At 42.3% G+C, this 21,763-nt stretch overlaps 1 protein-coding gene and 1 non-coding gene across 5 annotated transcripts in view; both read left to right on the top strand.

Annotated features, from left to right (window-relative positions):
* Nucleotides 1-1,388: 1,388 nt before the first annotated feature.
* Nucleotides 1,389-21,763, top strand: part of TUFT1 (tuftelin 1) — a 51,617-nt gene continuing 31,242 nt past the window's right edge. For 2 of the 4 annotated variants that reach the window (XM_040230678.1, XM_040230680.1), the window contains exon 1: nucleotides 1,401-1,537. In XM_040230678.1, coding sequence (XP_040086612.1) covers nucleotides 1,478-1,537 — 60 coding nt within the window. In that variant the 5' untranslated portion in view covers nucleotides 1,401-1,477. Of the gene's footprint in view, nucleotides 1,538-21,763 lie in introns of all 4 variants that reach the window. The other 2 variants (XM_040230681.1, XM_040230677.1) reach the window with 2 other exon arrangements.
* LOC120857144 lies at nucleotides 3,787-3,916 on the top strand. The gene has a single exon (XR_005719612.1). It is a non-coding gene; the product is annotated as a small nucleolar RNA SNORA11 (small nucleolar RNA).

The raw sequence follows: 21,763 nt of genomic DNA, 5'->3' as shown, positions 1-21,763 counted from the left end.
TCCCAATCCAATCGAGCATTGAATTTTTATTTTAAATTAAATAAAAATTATATATCTATACTGAAATCCTTGACTTGTCTTCTCATTCATTTTCCTGATTTATTTGGAGGTCTAAATTATATGAAGAAATCATCTTACTCTGAAACTTAGAGGCTGAAACTAGAATTTTCTTACCTCACTTTTAGAGGTCTTTTACAACAGATCAGATGGGATCTAGGGAGACTAGAAGTTTATAGCAGCTCCATTCTTTCTTGGGAATAGCAAGACCAGTAAATGCCTTCTTTGAGAATTAAAGAAGACAGGTTAGAACTGAGTTTTATTCCTATGGAGCATAAGGATACCCTAAATATTTGCCTTCCAGGTGCAAAGATACCATCCATTCCTACCTGGGAAGTTTCTGTCATCCCTGCCCTTGTGGTCCCTTGAAGAGGGGGTGAGGTGTTCCCCAAAGTTATTGCCAGATTCAGAAGTTCTGCCCACTCAAGAATGGGTCAGACCTCCTCCTGTCTGATGTCCATGGAGATCATAGCCCCACTATGAAGCCACCTGCCAAGAGCGGTTGGGTTGGAAGAAGCTCCAAGGTCCTGCTTGACCAACCTCTCTTATGGGCCCTTAAGATGCTAACCTGGGCTTAGGGAGCAAATGCCACTGGAGAAATTGAGATTTATCCCTTCCCAAGAGTACAAATTCCTTTTAAGGCAATGTGTCCCGCCTCTCCCTTCTATATAAGGGCAGCTTCGATATAATAGCTTCTGCCAAACAAGCCCCACCCATAGCCAAGCTGGCATTGACTTTGGCCTGGGCTTCCTGCCAGGGAAGGGCACTTGCCAGACTGGCTTAGGCCAGTCTGAGTGAGCTGGTCCTGGAAGTCTGTAAGGTTTGCTCAGGTCCACAAACCCTACAGGCTGGCCTATATGTAGGAACAGGAGAATGTATGGAAGATTTTTCAACTCCTCATCCGCTAGGGGCTGGCAGGGTGATTCTATCTTACAAACACTGGTCTTGGAATTGAAAGGTGAAGGCAAGACTAATGTTTGAGGTACAGCAATACACACATATGTGCTTAGTCGCTCAATCATGTCCTACTCTTTGCGACGCTCTGGACTGTAACCCGTCAGGCTCCTCTGTCCATGCGATTTTTCAGGCAAGAATACTGCAGTGGGTTGCCATGTCTTCATATAGGCATAAAATGCTATATAAAACTTTAGTTAAGCAAATAAGTTGTTCCCAACCCATAAGCCCCACCTCTACGTAAATCAGGGCGAGCTCAGATGGGCGTGTCCTGATACATCTAGACCACACCTATTGCACCCTTTCGCCCACTCGTTGACCAATGGAGTCTTAGGGGCGTGTCCTTTCTTGCCCCCGCCCCTGACGCGACTATACAAGGTGGGGCGGTTCGGCGCGCGCCCGCTTAGTAGGAGCTGGACTGCAGGGCAGAGGGTTGGGCTTTGTGCTGCGACCCCCGCAGGAGAAGATGAACGGGACGCGTAACTGGTGTACATTGGTGGACGTGCACCCGGAGGGGCAGTCCGCGGTAAGTAAAAGCGTTCGCGCCGCCTACCTAGCTTGATATTCTCGTTTTCGAATTCTTCTTTTCCAGTGCCCCGCGAGGAGTTCGCTGACATCACCTGATGCCTCGCTCGGTGTGGTCAGCTCCTCGCGGCGCTTCTCTTTTCTTCTACCACTTCGCGGCGGGCAGTGGGGTTAGCAGGATAAAGACTCTTCTGAGGCTCGAGGACACGGGGCTTCCCTGCCCTTTGGGAGGACACTGCGGCTCCTGCCCGGGACTCGGCGCTCGTCGCCCGTGCGAGCTGCTGAGGGGTCCTATGGGCTGTTAGGTTGTGTCGTAGTAGAATGAGCTCCAGGGACGGGATCCCTGTGCTCTTTTGGACTTTGGTTCCTATCGAGGGGGATTAGGCTTTTCTGTGGGTTCTGGTGACTTCAGGGGCTCTTCAAAGAACTTCGTAGTGCTTTCGGCGAGCAGTAGCAAGACAAAGGATACAAAGTGAAATTCTAGGGCTTGGACTGGAGGGTGGGAGTGGTAGAACTCCAAGTATGCCGAGACTGGCCAAGGGCTCTTACCTTTCGCTAGGAGGCTGTCTGCTTGGGGTCGCCTCTCTGCTATGATTTCTGCTCTTTCCCATGCCGGTTTTCCTGCTCCCCTCCTCCCATCGGTCAGCCGATAGCTTCCTGGGACTTTTGGTTGGTTTTGCTTCCGTCTCCAAGCACGGAGCAAGCGGATGGAAAGGATGCCAGAACCTGGGCTGAGAAGGGGAGGGAAATGACCTGCACGAGCTTCCAGATGGAGGGGAGCGTGGAGCCCTTCCCATCTGCTCCAGTGTTACGCGATCTGCCCAGCTCCCCTCACTCCCTTGGTCTCCTCCCCACCACAGCAGACCGTATGATTTTTCTTCATACCCTCAGAGGAGGGTAGCTTGTGGCTCTGCTGGGAAACCTAACCCAGAATGAACGTGTACTATTTCATCAGTTTTCAACCTATTCTGGAGGAAAATGAAACGGGAGCCAAGGTGAATAGGGAGTTTGTATTCCCTCCCTTTCCCCCACTGCACTCTGATTCCATTCTGTCTTCCTGTCTCAGCATGCTCTTGAGATAGAGCTAATCCATCTGCACCTGGATCATGGCTTTTCAAAGTATATTTGTAGAATAGTTGGTCATTTCAAGTTTAGGGTATAAATCAGCACTTAATTTGCCTCACAGTCCCCTCTCCATTTCTGTCCAGGCTGTGAGTGTCCATCAGATTACAATTCAAGTATTGCTACTGCCCAACCCCAATACCCCCATCCCTGTCTTCTGTTATTTGCCATTCCCCCAGTTCTGGGACACAGAAGAGATGGGGAAAAAAGCCATCCTCTATTGTGTTAAACCCAAGTCCTTTTCCACATGCTTGCTCACTGTTTTGGAATGGCTGAGGCAAGGAACAGGATATGAGGGAAATAAAGGAGAGGGATGACTGGACTTTTTGCTTGTTGTAGAAAAGAAATTCAGAGAAGTCTTAAATCTAAGGCATTGGCAGCGTTGAGAATGAATTGACACTCTCTTCTCTCCCTTGATGTTTTGCTGCTTGTCTGGTGGGGCAGAAAGAATGGATTGGAAAATAGCAAGAAATTCAGACATTCTCCAGCTGTAGATTAGTTTGAAGCTAATCAGAGGCCTCTAGAACAAGAGAGAGACAGAAATTCTCTTTTATTCCTTCTTACCAGGCTGAACTTGGAAGTTATTTGACTTCAAAGGTGGGAATGAAATCACTATTGCCCATATCTGGTGTTGGAGACATTCCTGAGCTCTTACGGAAGAGGAGATGGTAAACAATCAATCAGTCAGGAGACAGGCTTTGTCCTGGATTCCTTTCCTCTGAGCCATCTCGAAGACAGAATTTATGGCTTTGGACAGTCCCCAGTAATCTCTCATATATTCACACTGTTGAATGAGTGCTCAGTGCATGTGCAAAGTGAGTGAGTGAATAAATGAATGAAGAAGTTGTTTCTTTTGGTGTTAGCGGTGCAGACAATTTAATTGACTGGTGTGTCCTGCTGAGCGTCAGGACCCTGGGACTGTGTTGGTGTTTCTCCAACAACCAGGCCATGTGCCTCAGTGCACCACACATGGTCACTGGAAATATGGCTGCTGCATTCTCTGGGTTGTTTTTATTGTTGGAGGCAGTTGCGGCAGGTACAAGGAGCCAGTGCTTTCCAACTGCTGATCATAATCACATAGTCACTAAAAATCAACTTAATGGGTCAGAACTAGCCTTAAAAAAGAAATAGATGTGCTCAGAGCAGGAGGCCTGAAGAAATGGCCCCTCTATTTGTAACACACCTAACAGGGACCTGGGTTCATTGTAACAAGATGCACAAAACTTGTGGCCTTCCTGTAAATAAATACTCTACACATGTCCGCCTGCACCTCCACTGGGCAGGGACAGTGGGACAGGGCTCAGTATTGGAAGAAAAGTTGCAGTAATTAGTGGAAGAGCTTGCCACCTACAGCCTGTGTAGCCCGTGCATGGGTGAGCCATGAATGGTCTTACAGTCATAAAAGCTTTGAACCTCTCTTTTCAGGAAAAAAGAAAGAAATTCCAACTATATGCTATTCTGGAAATGGTAAAACCATAGAAATAATAAAAAGATCAATGGATGCCAGGAATTTGGGGGGAGAGTGCCGATGAATACACAGAGTACAGAAGTTTTTTAGGGCAGTGAAAATACTTTGATAGTATATGATGGATATATGTCATTATACATTTGTCCAAACCCATGGAAGGTCACTTGACTTAGAGTCACTTGAATCTTAAGATGATCTGTGGATCCTGGGTGGTTATGATGTATCAGTATATGTTCATCTTTGGTTGTAAAGTACCATTCTGGTGGATGGTACTCATAATGGTTATGCATGTGTGTGGGGAGGGGGTATATGGGGAATTTCTATATCTTCCTGTCAATTTTGTTACAAACTTAAAACTGCTCTAAAAAGCAACAAACTTCTTATTTCTTAAAATAAGAAAAAAGAGTTAAGGGGCTCAGAGTGTTAGGGTAGACATTTTTGGTGAAACTTTTGTTTCAATTATATCTTTGTTTACATATTATATATGTGTATGTGTATTTATTTGATTGTGATGTAAAATGGGTTTTTTAAGGCCAAAAAACTTTACAAGCCACTGTACTAAATTGTACTGGCAAATAAAAGCACAGATTAACCTCATACTCATTTTTAAAAAGACATTTCCATTAAGTTCCCTTATTATAAACAACAGAGAGTGGCTTCAACTAACTTAAGCAAAAGAGGAATTTATTAGAAGGAAATGGGCAGCTTACAGAATTTAAGTTTAAAAAGTCCAAACCAAGGGAGTCCTGGGGCCTGCGTAAATGGAAGGAGAGAATGGAAGGTTTCTAGTTCTGGGTGCACTGTTTCCAGCTGTGTTAGATCTTTTTGCCATTCTGTTCAAGATTCCAGGGAGAAAGTGTCATTGGCCCCTTTCCTGCTTGGCCAGGGGTTGGGGTTCCTTGATTAACAGGCCCACCAGATAACCCAGTAAAGGAGGGAGATTCTCTGAAACAAAACCCAAGTGCTGTTATCAGTGGAGGAGGATGGAAATTGGTAACAAGGGCAGCAATAGACTTAATTTAAATGATCTCTGATGGTCTTTCTTTTCCTTTTTTAATCATTTTTAATCAAAGGAATATATGTGTATGATTTTATAAAGATCTAGTAATAGCAAAGGCCTTTAAAAGAAAATAGTAAGCAATTCCCTACCTATGGCCGGCTGAGCAGTAAAAAATTTGCCTGCTGAGGCAGGAGATGCAGATTCTATCCCTGGGTAGAGAAGATCCCCTGGAGGAGGAAATGGCAACCCACTCCAGTATTCTTGCCTGGGAAATCTCATGGACAGAGGAGCCTGGTGGGCTACAGTCCATGGGGTCGTAAAGAGTCAGACATGACTTACACTTAGCGACTAAAACAACAGCCACCCAAAACCACCCAAAGTGGAAGTTACCACTCTTAACTCTTAGTTCTGTCTAGTCTTTGTGGCCATGTTTCCAAATAGTTTGTTATGATTTATCAGTTTTAGACATTGTTGACTTCCTGTTGTAGGAATTATAGGAAGGTTTATACTGGCACCCCTTACATGCTTCCTTTTCCTTCTCCCTTCTTCCCAACGAAATTATGTCACAGTTTTTGAGTAAATTGTGGTTCTATTCATAGCATTGCAGGTAAGAGCCTGGTTCTGGGAGTCTGACCCACTGGACTATAGTCAGAGCCTCAGTGTTTGCTTTGCCCCAGATCACTTTGATAAACTACTGTATCTCTTTAGTCTCAGTTTCCTCATTTGTAAAATGGGGGTAATAATTACATCATTTTCATAAGATTGTTGTGAAGAATGCATATGAAATATTAAGTACAATGCCTGGCGCGTGGTAAGTGCTCAGACGTTAGTCATTATTTTCTCTCTGTTACTTATGGCGAGACTGTTTTAACTCCCCCTGGTCAAGGGATGGAGAAAGAACACTCTGGTCTGGTCAAGTTTTGCTCCTTCGCATTATGTTGATGTCTGCTCTTACCTGCTCCTTTCCCCTTTCCTCTGCCAGTGGACGGTCTTGAGGGTCAAAAGGGACATCTAGATAGACCCAGAGTGAAGACCTGAATAAGCTTGGCTAGTCTCAACTCAGCTGGGGCTGTCTTAGAGTGATAGTCAGGGTTCATGTTTAAGCATCCTGTTCTGGGCTCTTTTCCTCCTTCTCCTTTTTCTGAAATCATAGCCAAGGCAGCTAGCTGGTGTCCCATGATGCTCTGGACTCTGATAAGGTCCCTTTAAGCATCTTATCAGTGTTACCCTTCCTTAGAATATTTTCTCCCCACCTCCACCCCAGGACTTCCCTGGTGGCTCAGATGGTAGAGAATCTGCCCACAATGTGAGAGACCCAAGTAGTTCAGTCCCTGGGTTGGGAAGATCCCCTGGAGAAGGGAATGGCTACCCACTCCACAATTCTTGCCTAGAGAATTCCATGGACAGAGGCTACAGTCTGTGGGGTTGCAGACAGTTGGCCAGGATCGAGCAACTAACACTCCCCTCCGCCAGCACCCAGTCCTCTACGGTTTTTATATCGGTCAGTCTAGCTAGAGAGGTTTTCTCAATATCTAAGTGGATTTGAAATTTTACACCAGCTGCAGTCTGAACCTTTGTCTTTACCCTGAAACAGATGTCATTCCTTTAGGACCTCAGAAGCTGCATTAGTTTAATGCCAAGTCTTTCCTAATTTAGACTTTTTTTTTTTTTTACTAAAGTTATGATTTACTGAAGGCTCACTATAGGCCTCATTTTCATTTTCTTTTTATAATAGCTTTATTAGTTCCCAAGCTTACCAAATGGCTCAGAGGTTAAAGCGTCTGCCCACAATGTGGGAGATCTGGGTTCGATCCCTGGGTTGGGAAGATCCCTGGAGAAGGAAATGGCAACCCACTCCAGTATTCGTGCCTGGAGAATCCCATGGACAGAGAAGCCTGGTGGGCTGCAGTCCATGGGGTCGCAAAGAGTCGGACATGACTGAGCAACTTCACTTCACTTCAGTAGCTTTATTGAGATATAATTCACATGCCATACATATCACCCATTCCGTATACAATTCAATGGGTTTTAGTATATTCACAGCGTTGTATAGTCATCAACACAGCTGATTTCAGAACATATTTCACCACCGCATAAAGAAATCCTGACCCATTAGCAGGCACTCCCCATTTTCCTCCAATAGTCCCTGACCCCAACGCTAGCAGTCTAGTTTCTTTCTCTATGACTTGCCTATTCTAGATATTTTATGTAAATGTAATCATATAATATGTGATCCTTTGTGACTGGCTTCCTCTAGTTGGCATGTTTTTAAGGTTGACCCATGTTGTAACGTGAATCAGTATTTCATTCCTTTTTATGACTGAATAAAAATATTACATTGTATGAAAATATTTTGACGTGTTCATCATGGATAAATGTCAGTGGGCTTTTGGGTTGTTTCTTTAAAAAAAATGTTTTGAAATTGGAGTATAGTTGATTTACAGTATTGTGTTTATTTCGGGTGTATGGCAAAGCAAATCACTTATACATATATCCACTCTTTTTTAGAATCTTTTCCTATGTAGGCCACAACAGAGTATCCAGTGGAGTTCCCTGTACTATACGGTAGCTTCTTATTAGCTGGTTGTTTCTTCTTTTCTTCTTTTATGAATAATGCTCTTGTGAACATTTGTTGACAAGTTTTTATGTGGACTTATGTTTTAATTTCTCTTGGCAAGAAATACCTAGGTTTGGAATTGCTGGGTCCGAATATTTGCATTTTAAAAGAGGATTCTTCTGGAGCCATTGAGGCTTACTCCAAAGAAATGAATGAACTCTAAGCCATGGCAGCCCTGGCTCTGTGACACCTGGGTGGGGAAAGAAACTCCTGGGCAGAGGAACTGCTCAAGTTCAGTGACTGCCTGTTCCTTTTACTCTTAAGCTCTGCCACAAGCTCAGCCCGTAAATTCCTCCTCACACCATTCCAATCTCCCCCATTTGTTGCCAAGTTCTTACCTTTAGGAGCACTACGGTGGCTGATGATGTCTCCAAGCGTGCTGGGAATTTGGGGAATGCTGGGCTCTGTGGGAGGATCTGAGAGGGGAGGCTTGCGGAGCCACCAGGCATTGGGCGCCAGTGTTTGCACATACTTCTCGAAGGTGGGAGTGGTGGGGTGGAGTGTGCACCCAGATGGTTTCGGTTCCATACACGTGTACTCAGAGCAGGTGGGACAAGCTTCCTCGCCTGCTGGTAATTATGGTATGTGCCTCTTTGGGTCACAATTCAGTCTTGTGAAATACCTTTGTCTCCTGGGGTGGGGAGGTTTAGTTGAGGGAACAAGTATGTGCCAGGGGAGACTCTTGGCCCAGATTGAAGCCTGGCCAACAGGGAGAGGAAGAGGAAAAGAAAATAGAGAGGAAGGAAAAGGAAATGGTCTTCTAGGGCTTGGGGGCAAAGAAAGCAAAAATCACAAAGCAAGGTAATCAGAGACTGGAGAAGGGCAAGGGGTGCCAGGGAACTGGGGATTCCAGGCTGGCTGGGCACAAGGTGGGTTTCCTAAAGGAAGATTGGCTGAGCAAAAGGGTGTCTTCCTCAGAGTTGAGAGTTCAGGAGCCCACCTCCCTTTCACTGCTGGCCCCTGTGTTTTGCTGTGCCAGTGGTGCAGAGAATGAGAACAGCTGCCCCAACTTAGGGTGCCACCCTAAATCCCTTTTTCTCATTTCACCTCCTAATCACCTTGTTCAGCTCTCTGCATAGAGCTTGTCCAGCCCATGCCTTTGGGCAGGGAACCAGACAAAAAGCAAACAGCTGTTTTGTTGGTTACTCTGTGGGGAGGAGCAGGAATGCAGCAAAGGGCCAGCTCTGACCGAGAGAGCCCTGCAAGGGGGAGGACCAAGAGTGCCCTGCGAGACTGTGAGCCAAGTGGGTTAGGAGTCTCGGCCAAGAGAGAGGGGTCCCCCAGTCACTGCACCTAGCCTCTAACTTCTCTGGGGCTTTCCTCGACCTGACCTCTTGGGAACCATTGTTTCAAGAGGCTGGCTATTTCCATTTCTCAGAAGGGAAAAATTGAGGTGGCTGCTTGAGAGACCACGGACATTCCAAGTGGAAACAGGGAACAGGATCAAGGGACAAGATGGTGGAGGAGTGGATTATAGGCTACAGATAAATTAAGGATGCTGGTTTCCAGCTGAGGGGCAGTCTTACTCAGAGGCCCTTGACTCTCACCTGCCATTCAGTCCTCATGGCCCTCGTAGCAGCCTGGGGAGTGGGAGCTGCGGAGACATATTTTCCCATGGATTTTTCCACTATTCACATGAGCCTGAGGTGTGAGAACCTCTGGGGCCTCCCTGTTTATCTCCCTATCACTGTTCCTTAGCGTCTTGATCTCTAAGCCCTTAGCTATGTGTTTACCCCCTCCCCGCTCTGAGGAGTGAGTCACAGCTGGAGATTTGTTTGAACAGAGTGGAGAGGCTGCCTATAATTTAGAGGTGGCTGGGCTTCTCCCCAAGAATGTTTATGAGGTTAGAGGCTGCTTACCTTGTGATTAGCTCTGTTCCTTTTTCCCTAGAGAAGATGGCTCCCCTTCCTATCTTGCTGTTCAGAGAGTCCCCAGAGGGGACCCCCCTGCTAGATATTTTGGGATATTCCTAAAGCTCCCTGAAGCCTGCTCACAGCCCTGGGGTCCCTCCAGCCCCAGAAACCAGTGGCACCAAATAGAGAGGGGCCTGGGTTTTCCTCCTTGGGCTATGGTTTGGGGTTGTGGGGTGAAGTCTGTGGTCTTACAGACTGGATCCTCTGGTTCTGGAGGATGAAGTGCCAGAAAGAACCCTAGATTTATTCATAGGCTCCTTTTATTTTTTTTTATTGTATAAGGCGCATGGGCTTAGTTGCTCCATGGCTTGTGGGATCTTCCTGGACCAGGGATAGAACCCGAGTCTCCTGCATTGACAGGCGGATTCTTTACCATTGAGCCACCAGGGAAACCTTCACAGGCTCCTTTTAGACAGTTGGTTTCACCTACTCCCCTCCCTTGAAGTTTTCCTAGAGCTCCTTGGGAAAGTCAATGCTGCCTCACTTTTGGGAAGTGATTTATGGTTTGCAAAGTACTTTCACACTGTTCCTAAACATCTACTACCTACTTGCCTAAAGTACAGGCAAGGTAGATATTACCCCCTATTTTGCAGATGGGAAATTTCCCAGAGAGATAAAATGATTTGCTCAAGGATTAGAAGGTGCCATTTGTACTCAAACCCCACCTCTGTCTCGAAGTTTAGTACTTTTTCTTTCCTTCTCTTTCTTTTATATATTTTATATAGGAATGTCACACAAATACATTTTTGTTGCAGACATTTAAAACGCTGTAGAAGTATTGATATATGAACTGAAAGTCCCTTTACTCCTCTGACTTTTTCTGTGTCATGTCCAACTCTTTGTGACCCCATGGACTGTGGCCTGCCAGATTCCTCTGTCCATGGGAGTTTTCAAGCAAGTGGAGAGGGTTGCCATTTCCTCCTCCAGGGGATCTTCCCAACCCAGGGATCAAACCCGATATCTCCCGTGTTGCAGGCAGATTCTTTACCACTGAGTAGACTTTTTCTAGCTTAGTGTGTATGAGTTCAGTGCTTTTCTGTTGTGATTACTTTCAAGAAATGCCAGTGTGGCATGGTGGTTAGGAGTGCAGACTCTGGAATCACAGGGCCTGGGTTTGAATCCTGACTCTTCTCTGTACTAATTATGTGACCTTGGGCAAGATACTTATGTGACTCAGTTTTCTCATCTGTAAAATGGGGATTTATACCTAACATATAGTTGTCTTGTGAGGATTAAATGAGTTAATACCTATAAAGCACTTAGACCCAGTAGGGCTGAGCATGTAGTATTTGCTTTATTTAGGAGCTGACAATTACTAATACTCTGAACATATATATGCACTTAAGTAAATAAGAGGTCACATTTTATGAATTAAATTGACTTGCTTTTTTCACTTAATATGCCTTTTTAATGCTTATGTGGCTGCATCTGGTCTTAGTTGCAGCCCGGGATCTTCGCGGCATCACGTGGGATCTTTCTTGCGGTGCACAGCCTCTCTGGCTGCAGTGCATGTAGTCTCTGTGGCATGCGGCCTTTCTAGTTGTGGCACTGGGGCTCCAGAGCACATGCGCTTCTGCAGTTGCAGTGTACAGACGTCGTTGCTTCATGGCAAGGGATCTTAGTTCCCCTACCAGGGATCTAACCTGCGTCCCCTGCATTGCAAGGTGGACTCTTAACTACTGGACCACCAGGGAAATCCCTCACTTAATAAATCTTGGCGGTCTTTTCCTGTCAACTTGCAGAGGTTTACTTATCAGCAGCGTAGTATTTCATAGCATGGATATTACCATACTGAATTCACTCACTCAAGACTATTTATGCTGTTTCCAGGTCTTTAAGTGTTGTAAAGAGGATTGCAGTTAACGTTTTTACACACATATCTTTGGGTAAATGTGCATGGATTTTCATAGGGCATATTCCTAAAAGTGGAATTAGTCAAAGGGTTCAAAAAAGTATGCACTCTTAATATTGGCCACATTGACTTCTAAAAATACTTTTATAATCTCTGAGGATATACATGTGAAATTAGTCTTTTTTCCTGCATGCTCACCAATCCTAGGTATTATTAGTATCTTTAAAATTTGCTATTCACTTGATCTGAAAATGATATTTCTGCAGGATTTACATGAAGTAACTCACTCACTTTACTGAAAAGCAAGAAAGGATACCTTTGTATATGGGAAAGTTTTTTTTTTTCCTGTCACACCATGTGGCATGCGGGATTTTAATTCCCTGATGCCCAGGGATCGAACCCGTGCCCGTGCCCCTGCAGTGGAAGCACAGAGTCTTCATCACTAGACCACCATAAAAGTCTCTATACAGGAAGTTTTAAAACATAGCAATAAAATGGTCACCTGTCTACTGAACAGCCGCCTTAAGAAACAGAACATTACCAATACTTTGAAGCTTCCTGGGGTCTCTTATGGATCATAACCCTTCTGCTTCCTCCACAGAATTTTGGAATTTTGTGTTTTTATTTTTTTGCTTTTTATTATACTCTTACTACATACTCAAGTAATGTATTGCTTAGTTTGACGTGTTTTGAACTTATACATGGTATCATCTGTATTCTTCTGCTTACTTTTTTGCATAATATTAATTTTGAGGTTCTTTCATGTTGATGCATGTAGCTGTAGCTCATTTATTTTCACAGCTGAATATGCTGGTTCATTGTATTACTGTGACAGAGTTTATTCATCCATTTCCTTGTCAGTGCACCATTTGGGTTGTTTCCAGTGTTTTCCCACTGCAAGCAGTGCTGCTGTGAGCGTACTTCTATGTGTCTTATCTTATACTTTTCAAATCAAAATTTAATGAAATTCCCCCCAAATGATAACTCATTATTTTAATTTTTGCATTTCCTTTATTACTGGACTTCCCTGGTGGCTCAGATGGTTAAGCGTCTGTCTACAATGTGGGAGACCCGGGTTCGATCCCTGGGTCGGGAAGATCCCCTGGAGAAGGAAATGGCAATCCCCTCCAGTACTATTGCCTGGAAAATCCCATGGATGGAGGAGCCTGGTAGGCTACAGTCCATGGGGTTGCAAAGAGTCAGACATGACTGAGTGACTTCACTTTCACTTTATTTATTGGTAATGTTGAGCATCTTTTATATATTTTTTAGCCATTTGTATTTCTGTTTTAAATTTACTTATTCATTCATTTATTTATTTGTTGGGTGTGCTGGGTCTTCATTGCTGCCCGTGGGCTTTCTCTAGTTGCGGCAAGCGGGGGCTACTCTTTAGCTGTGTGCATGGACTTCTCATTGCAGTGGCTTCTCCTGTGGGAGAGCACAGGCTCTTGGATGCCTGGACTCGGTACTTGCCATACACAGGCTTCAGTAGTTGTGGTTCATGGGCTCTAGAGCTCGGGCTCAGTAGTTGTTTGCACGGGCTAAGTTGCTCTGCAGCATGTGGAATCTTCCTGGCTAGGGATTGAACCCATGTCTTTATTGGCAGGCTAATTCTTAACCACTAGACCACAAGAGCAGTCCCTGTAGTTTTACTTAGTGTTGCCTTTCTCGGTCTTTGCTCATTTTTTCTCTTGTTTCCCCGCTTTTCATGTCTGCTTTTTTCCAGTGTTCCGTACCGCTTCTCTAAACTGAGGAGTCTAATGTTGTCAAAAGAAAAGGAATTGGGAAGATCCCACATATTCTTTGACGTGCCTACTCTAAGCAAGGCACTGTGCTAAATAAGCCATCATGGTCTTCAGGAGCTTATGATTTTATCGGGGAGAAGAGTGACTAAGTAGTTATGAAGGAATGGGGCCTTTGTTACAGTGTAGGGTATGTAGGATGCAGTGGGTACAAGAGCAGGCTCTGACAGAGGGGTGCTGGGGTGGGACTGTTAGAGCGGAACGTTAAGGTTGAGTGCAGTTCTCCAAGGAGGCAAGGGAGAGGAAGGGAATCTCAGAGGAGAAAATGATGGGCACACCTTTGGGGAGGTGGAAACATGTATTGCATCGGAAGGCTCATCAGCAGAAATTTGGATTTGGGTGCTTTGCTACAGTTGGATCAGGAAAGTTTGGAATAGCTCGTGTCGGGTACAGGTGAGGTCCTGGTGGGAGTCAAGACATTATGTGATGCAGACAGTGATAATAGGTCTGATCATAAGGGAATTTTAATGCTATGATGAGCAGTTTTTAATTTTTTTGTTTGCTTTAAAAAAAGGCATACATTTATGTATGTATGCAATAACATACATACATAAATGTGCAATCAAGTAATTTTCATAAACTGGACACTAACCATCACCCAGATCAAGAAACAAATCATTACCAGTATCAGGGAGTCCCCTTCTAGTTATTACCTACCCTCTATCCTCACGGGTAACCACAGTCCTGACTTCTGAAAGCATCCTTAATTTTGCTTGTTTTTATACTTTTTGTAGAAATGGAATCATATGGTATGCTTTATTGTCTGACTTCTTTTGCTTAACCTATCTAAAAACATCTCCATAACATATCCATTTCGCATGTCCATTAATTCCTTCTTTTCCACTCTTGTACAGTGTTCTGTTGTGTGGATGGCTATGTCACAATTGATCCGTTCTACTCCAAAACATTGCTAATTTTGGCTATTGTGAAAAATGCTGCTATGAACATTCTAGTGTGTGTTTTTTATGGGGAAAGTATATGTGCATTTCTGTTGAGTCGATAACCAGGGGTAGAATTGCTGTGTTATAGGATGCGTATATGGAGAAGGCAATGGCACCCCACTCCAGTACTTTTGCCTAGAAAATCCCATGGACGGAGGAGCCTGGTGGGCTGCAGTTCAAGGGGTCTCGAAGAGTCAGACACGACTGAGCGACTTCACTTTCACTTTTCACTTTCATGCATTGGAGAAGGAAATGGCAACCCACTCCAGTGTTCTTGCCTGGCGAATCCCAGGGATGGGGGAGCCTGGTGGGCTGCCGTCTACGGGGTCGCACAGAGTATCGGACGTGACTGAAGCAACTTAGCAGCAGCAGCAGCAGGATGCTTGTAAGATTGAAGGCAGGAGGAGAAGGGGATGACAGAGGATGAGATGGTTTGATGGCATCACCGACTCGATGGACATGAGTTTCAGTAAACTCCGGGAGTTGGTGATGGACAGGGAGGCCTCGCATGCTGCAGTCCACGGTGTTGCAGAGAGTCGGACACGACTGAGCGACTGGACTGAGGGTGTCATTCATGTGTTCATCTGTGGTAGATACTTCCAAAGTGATTGTGATTGATTGTGATAATGAGCAAACCCTCCATCAGTGTATTAGAGTTCTGATTGTTCTACAGCCCCTAACACTTGTTTTTTTTTCTTTTTTTTACCCCGTCATTCTGATGGGTATTTTGTGGTATTGCCTTGTGGTGTTAGTTCCTGGTTCTTTGATGACATGGCTAATGAGATAGAACCCTTTTCATATGTTTTATTGGCTATGTGAATATCCTCTTTTGTGATGATTCTATTGAATCATCTATTGAATCACTATTGAAGTGCTTTGCTCATTTTTCTTTTGGGCACCACTCTTTCTCCCCTTCATGTTCCCTCCCTCCCCTTCTTTCTTCCTTTAACTATGCTCTTTATTTTGAAATAATTTTAGGTTTACAGAAACGTTGCAAAGATAATACTCATATACTCTTCACCCAATTTTCTCCAATGCTAGCATCTTACGAAACCATGGCACATTTGTCATAACTAAGAAATTTTTAATTGATATAATATTGGGTAACTAAATTGTAGACTTTAATTGGATTTCACCAGATTTTTCACTAATGTCCTTTTTCTGATCCAGGATTCAGTCCAGGATATCATGTTGTTTTTTGTCTTATAGGAATTCTTAATGTATTCTGAATATCCTTTGTCAGATAGTCATAGAATGAATGTCTTCTATTCTGTGTGTTGTCATGCACTCTCTTAATGGTGTCTTCTGATGAATGAAAGTTCAAAATTTTAATATAGTCCAATTTATCAATTTTTTACAAGAAGGATTTTTTTAATGCTATGTTTATGAAAAATTTGCCTTTGTCAAGGCCATAAAAATGTTCTGAAAGAAAGAAAGTGAAGTTGCTTAATTGTGTCCAACTCTTTGTGACCCCATAGACTATATAGCCTGCCAGGCTCCTCCGTGCATGGGCTTTTCCAGGCAAGAATACCAGAGTGGGTTGCCATTTCCTTCTCCAGATCTTCCTGACCCAAGGATCCAACCCAGGTTTCCCACATTGCAGGCAGACTCTTTATCGTCTGAACCACTAGGGAATCCTAAAAAAAAAAAATTCTATAAAAACCTTTATTTTTCTGGGAATTCCCTGGTGGTTCAGTGGCTAAGACTCTGCTCTCCCAATACAGGGGGCCTGGATTTGATCCCTGATCAGGAAACTAGATCCCATGTGTCACAACTAAGACCCAGTGCAGGCAAATGAATAAAAATTAAAAAAACCTTCATTTTTCTGCTTTTCACATTTACATCTGCAATCCACTCAGAATTAATGTTTGTATATAGTATGAAGTAGGCATTAATATGCATTTTTTCCCATAATAAGGCATGTTTACTTTAACCTATATGCTTATGGAAAATATTTTAAGGAGGAGCATTGTCAAATTTTGAGGAACTGGCATTTTTGTATGTCTATGTGTATTAGTCACTGTGTTCTCAGTTAAATGTTGTACTGTCCATCTTACCAACTAGTAAAGTAAGGCTGAGGGAGAATAAAATTAATACACGCAACAAATGAAAGTCAGAGCTAATGTCTGGGCCAAGGTCTAACTGTTCTAAATGCTATTCTTTTTCTGCAAAGAAGGTGGAAAATCAGCTTGGGCTTGAGGGATAATGGACTAGGCAACAGGCCTGGTGGTGATTTGGGTACTGTTTGTTATGTATCATTTCATTTTATGGAAATAAAATATATTTTCTAAAATAAAAAATAAGTATATGAAAAATAAAATGAAAAAAGTTGATCGTTTCCTACACTGAAGTTGGGGGTCAGTTAGGCTGAATAAATTAGTCTGATCTATTCATGGAGTATTAGTACTAATGGTCATTAAAAGCCAATTTTGAAGAATGCTTAATGTGATGGAAATTAATGATGAAATATTAAAGGGGGGAAAGCAAGTATATAACTGTATATAGTAGTATGTCTTTCAAAAATGTGCCTAGAAAAATTGTAAGGAATACATTTTGATAGTGGCTATTTTAGAGTAATAGGATAATAATTACTTATTTCCTTCATTATTTCTTTAATTTCTATCTCTGTAGGTATTTTTTAAACAGTTGTAGATTCACATGCAGTTATAAGAAATAATAGGGATCTTTTGCATTTACTTGGCATTCCTCAGTGGTAACATCTTACAAAACTGTAATGCACTGTCACAACCAGGATAGTGACATCAATACAGTCAAGATACAGACTATTTCCATCACTACAAAGATACTTCAGGTTGCCATTTTAGAGTCACACCCACTTCCTTTCCACCTCCTTCTTCTCCCTAACTCTTGAACCTCTTTGCCTGTTCTCTGTTTCTGTAATTTTGTCATTTCGAGACTATTAGATTCATGGAATCACATAGTATGTAACCTTTTGTGATTGGCTTCTTTCATTTAGTTTAATTCTTGGGAAACTGGTGTTGCATGCGTCAGTAATTAGTTCCTTTTTATTGCTGAATAGTAAGCATTCCATGATATGGCTTTATCATAGTTTGTTTAATCATTCACTTACTGAAGGACATCTGGGTTGTTTCTGGTTTTGGGGTATTACAAGTAAAGCTGCTATGAGCATTAGCATGCAAGTTTTTAAAAAATATTTATTTTTAATTGGAGGATAATTGCTTTACAATGCTGCGTTGGTTTCTGCCATACATCAGCATGAGTCAGCCATTGGTATACATATGTCCCCTCCCTCTTGAACCTTCCTCCCACCTCCCACCTCAAGTGTGCAATTTTTTGTGTGAACATAAGTCTACGTTTCTTTGTGATAAATGCCCAGGAGTATAATTCCTGGGTCATATGGTGATTGTATGTTTAGTTTTTAAAGAAATTCCAAACTATTTCTCAGAGTGGCTGTGTCACTTTGTATTCCCACCAGCAACGTGTGAGTGATCCGGTTTCTCTGCATCCTTGCCAGCATTTGGTGCTGTAGTCTTTGTTTTAGCCATTCTAATAGGTGTGTAATGATATCTCTCTGTGGTTTTAATTTGCCTTTCCCTAATGACTAATGATGTTGAACATCTTTTTACATGCTTGTTTGCCACCCATGTATTTTCTTCAGTGAAATATCTTTTCATGTCTTTTACCCGTGTTCTACCAAAATGTTAGGGAATAAAATCTTGGTATTTATGAGAGATATTGGTTTGTAGCTTTTTTTGTTTTTGTTTTCTTTTAAAAATTGTCTTGGGTCTTGGTGCCACAATAAGATTAGCTTTATAAAATGAATTTGAAAGTGTCCCCCCTCTTATTTTCTGGATGAGATTATGTAGAAATAGTATTGGTGCTAATTTTTAAAATACTTCATAGACTTCTCCAGTGGAGTCATCTGGGCCTGGATATTTCTTCTTAGAGAATTTTTTTTTTTTTTTGGCTGTGCCACGTGGCTTGTGGGATGTCAGTTCCCCAACCAGGAACTGAACCCAGACCATGGTGGTGAAAGCCTGGACTCCTAATGACTAGGTCACCATGGAACTCCTCTGAGAATTTTAAAATTATGATTTTAATTTCCTTAATAGTTATAAGTCTATTCATATTACCTTTGTCATATTAGATGAAGAACTTCAATAGTTCATTTTTTTTGAATAATTGATTCATTTTTCTAAATTGTCAAATTTATGCTCATAGAGTTGTTCATAGTATTACCTTATACTTTTAATACCTCCAAGTTCTGTAGAAATATTGTGTTTCATTCCTGATATTGGTATTTATGTCTCTCTCTTTTATTCTTTGTCAGTCTTGTTTGAAGTTATGAATTTCATTGATCCTTGCAAAGAATAGCTCTTTGTTTCATTGGTTTTTCTCTATTGTTGTTCTGTGTTAAATATTATTTATCCATGCTCTTATTTGTATTAAGTCCTTTTCCCTGCTTGCTTTGAGTTTTAGTTTGTTTTTTTTTTTCCTAAATTCTTGTAGTGGGAGCTTAAATTATTGATTTGAGACTTTCTTTTCATTTAATGGCAACCCACTCCAGTACCCTTGCCGGGAAAGGCCCATGGACAGAGAAGCCTGGTAGGCTGCAGTCCATGGGGTCGCAAAGGGTCAGACACGACTGAGCGACTTCACTTTCACTTTCATCTAATACATACATTTAGTGCTATGAATTTCCCTCTCTTTAGAGGGAGTTTAGAGAATTTCTCTCACTTTCCCTCTCTAAAGAACTACTTTAGCTATATCCCACAAAATTTGATGTTTTGCTTTTTCATTTTCATTCAGTTCAGAGATTTTTAAAAATTTCCTTTGAGAGTGTCTTTTTGACCCAAAGATTATTTTTAAAAGTATATTGTTTAGTTTCCTAGTGTTTGGAAAATTTCCCATTATCCTTCTGTTATTTATTTCTAGTTTGAATCCATTGTGGTCATATAACGTACTGTGTATGATTTCAGTTCTTTCAAATTTGTTGAAATTTTTCATAGTCCAGATTATGGTCTGTCTTGGTATATGTTCCATAGATCCATGAAAACAATGTGTATTCTGCTGCCGTTGGGTAGAGTATTCTATAAATGTTGATTAGATCTTGTTGGTTGATGGTGTTGTTGAGTTCTTTTTTTTTTTTTTTCATACATTTCTTTTATTTACAGTTTATTGTCAACGTGCGTTAGTTACATAAAGTGGAAAAATTATGAATAATCAAAGTATAATGATGCAGATTCAAAACAGATATTCAACACAAAAAATACAACCATAAAAGCAGGTTAACTCATGCACACATAGCAGCATAGATACAGCAGATATTTCAAAGGACAGCAAGTGCTTGCTTTTTCATTTGAAGATGGTGGCCATATCATACACTAGAATGTCTCAGTTTATCAGTGCCTGAGAGCCAAAATTCATTTGTAAAAATGTTTTTCACATTGACACTGTTGAAAAAGATAGATTTTCCAGAATTAAGCCTCCTCTCAGGCTTCTTGCCAGTTTCTAACACCTAAAAACTGATACAGAAAGTATTATACATGTAACTACACTGATTCTTAAAGGTTAAAAAAGTATCTCTCAAAATAATTTAAAAGAATTATTGCAAAGAGTAATGCTGGTGCTCTCCCAGATTTACTCCAGCATGAGCATCTCTGGTTCTACTTCTGCAGCCTTCGCCACACTGCCATCACTCTGCTTGCTTCCTTCCTGGTTCTTCTACTGGTAGCTCCACCCTGGCTCCAGGCAGCTTTGTATCTTCTAACGGTGCCTCCCAAAGACTTGGTCTGAAGCTCAGTCCCACATGGGCCAAGACTCAGGACACTCCCAACACTGATGAGGCTTGGGGGGCTCCTCCTCCAGCCAACAGACCCCTCTATACTGGTTGCCACAGTTCACATCAGGGTGAGCAACTCTTACCATCGTCTTCTTTCCCAGCAACAGTTTGGAGAAGATTTTGTAGACAAAGTTCCAAAACAACATTATTGCTGGCACTCCTGTGTTATGTGACTGCTGCTGTGTCCCTGGATGTTTTCTAGACGTTCCCTGGAGGGGGCCTTTGGAGAAGAGCAGTCAGCAAGAGACCTGGGAGAACCCTAGGACTCAGATGAGTTCTATCTCTGGGGTCCATCAGAGCAGCAGCCAGCTCCATTCCCTCTTCATCTCCAGGTAGAAGAATTAGTTCTTGACCAGAGAGAATGGGGCTATACTTCAAGCTTCCAATCCAGCATGTACGGGTCTTAGAAGTCACCACTCCATCCCAACAAATAAAAAAGCAGAACAAACTGAAAAATCAACAATTCTTCTTAGATCTATCAGAGAAGTGAGGTTGTTACTGAAAGCTCAGCCTCTCTGTACTCTGGTGCAGAATCAAATCCCAGGGGAAGAGTTTTGGGTGAAGCAAAAAAGGATAGCTTTATTGCTTTGCCAGGCTAAGAGAGATACACGGCACTTCTACATTTGTTGTTGAGTTCTTATATATTCTTGCTAATTTCCCCCACACCAATTGTTCTATTAGTTGTTGAGAGATAGGTATTGAAGTCTCTAACTACAATTGTGGATTTGTGTACTTGTTCTATCAGTTTTTGTTTCACATATTTTGCAGCTTGGTGTTTGGTGAATATACTTTTGGGATTGCTCTGTCTCCTTTGTGGATTACATTACATAATGTCCTTTTCTATTTATGGCAGTTCTCTTTGCTCGGAAGTCTACTTTATCTGATATTAACATAGCACTCCTGCTTTCCTTTGATTAATATTTGCGTGATATATCTTTTCCCATTCTTTTACTTCAACCAGTCTATATTTTTATATTTAAAGTATTGAATATGTTTCTTACTGACAGCATGTAATGAGTCATTTTAAAACATCTATTCTGCCAATCTGCTTTTTATTTTTTGGTTGTGGTTGTACAGCTTACTGGATCTTAGTTCCCCAGTCAGACAGGGGTCTAACCTGGGGGAGAATATGGAGTCCTAACCATTGGACCAGCTGGGAATTCCTGCCGATCTGTATTTAAGTGACGTATTTAGACTGTGTACATTTAGTGTAATTATTGGTATGGTAAGCCTGAGATTTTATTTTTGTTTGTTGTTTGTTTTCTCTGTCTTTCAGCCATTTTTTCTTTCAGCAAGTTGAGTACTTCTTCAACTTTCTCTCTTGTCTCCAACTGAGATTCTGATGACACGAATAGAGGAGATGACCCCTCAAGGCCCAAATCCAGACTAGTTGTCTGTGCTCTTCCAGTTAAAATGCCATTGCTGAACCCGGGACATGGCAGTGAAAGCATCAAATCCTAACCATTGGACCATCAGGGAACTCCCGAGACTATGCCTTAATCAAAGTGCATGTCTGTGTACTGGGGAAAAGAGTTAGCAGCCACTTTGGCTATTTTGGGCTTCATGGTGGTTCAGTTGGTAAAGAATCTGCCTGCAATGCAGGAGACCTGGGTTCGATCCCTGGGTTGAGAAGATCCCCTGGAGAAGGGACTGGCTGCCCACTCCAGTATTCTGGCCTGGAGAATTCC

This window comes from Oryx dammah, unplaced genomic scaffold (genome assembly GCF_014754425.2).
Source record: "Oryx dammah isolate SB20612 unplaced genomic scaffold, SCBI_Odam_1.1 HiC_scaffold_28, whole genome shotgun sequence".
NCBI lineage: Eukaryota > Metazoa > Chordata > Mammalia > Artiodactyla > Bovidae > Oryx > Oryx dammah.
This window is presented reverse-complemented; position numbering and strand designations above follow the sequence as displayed.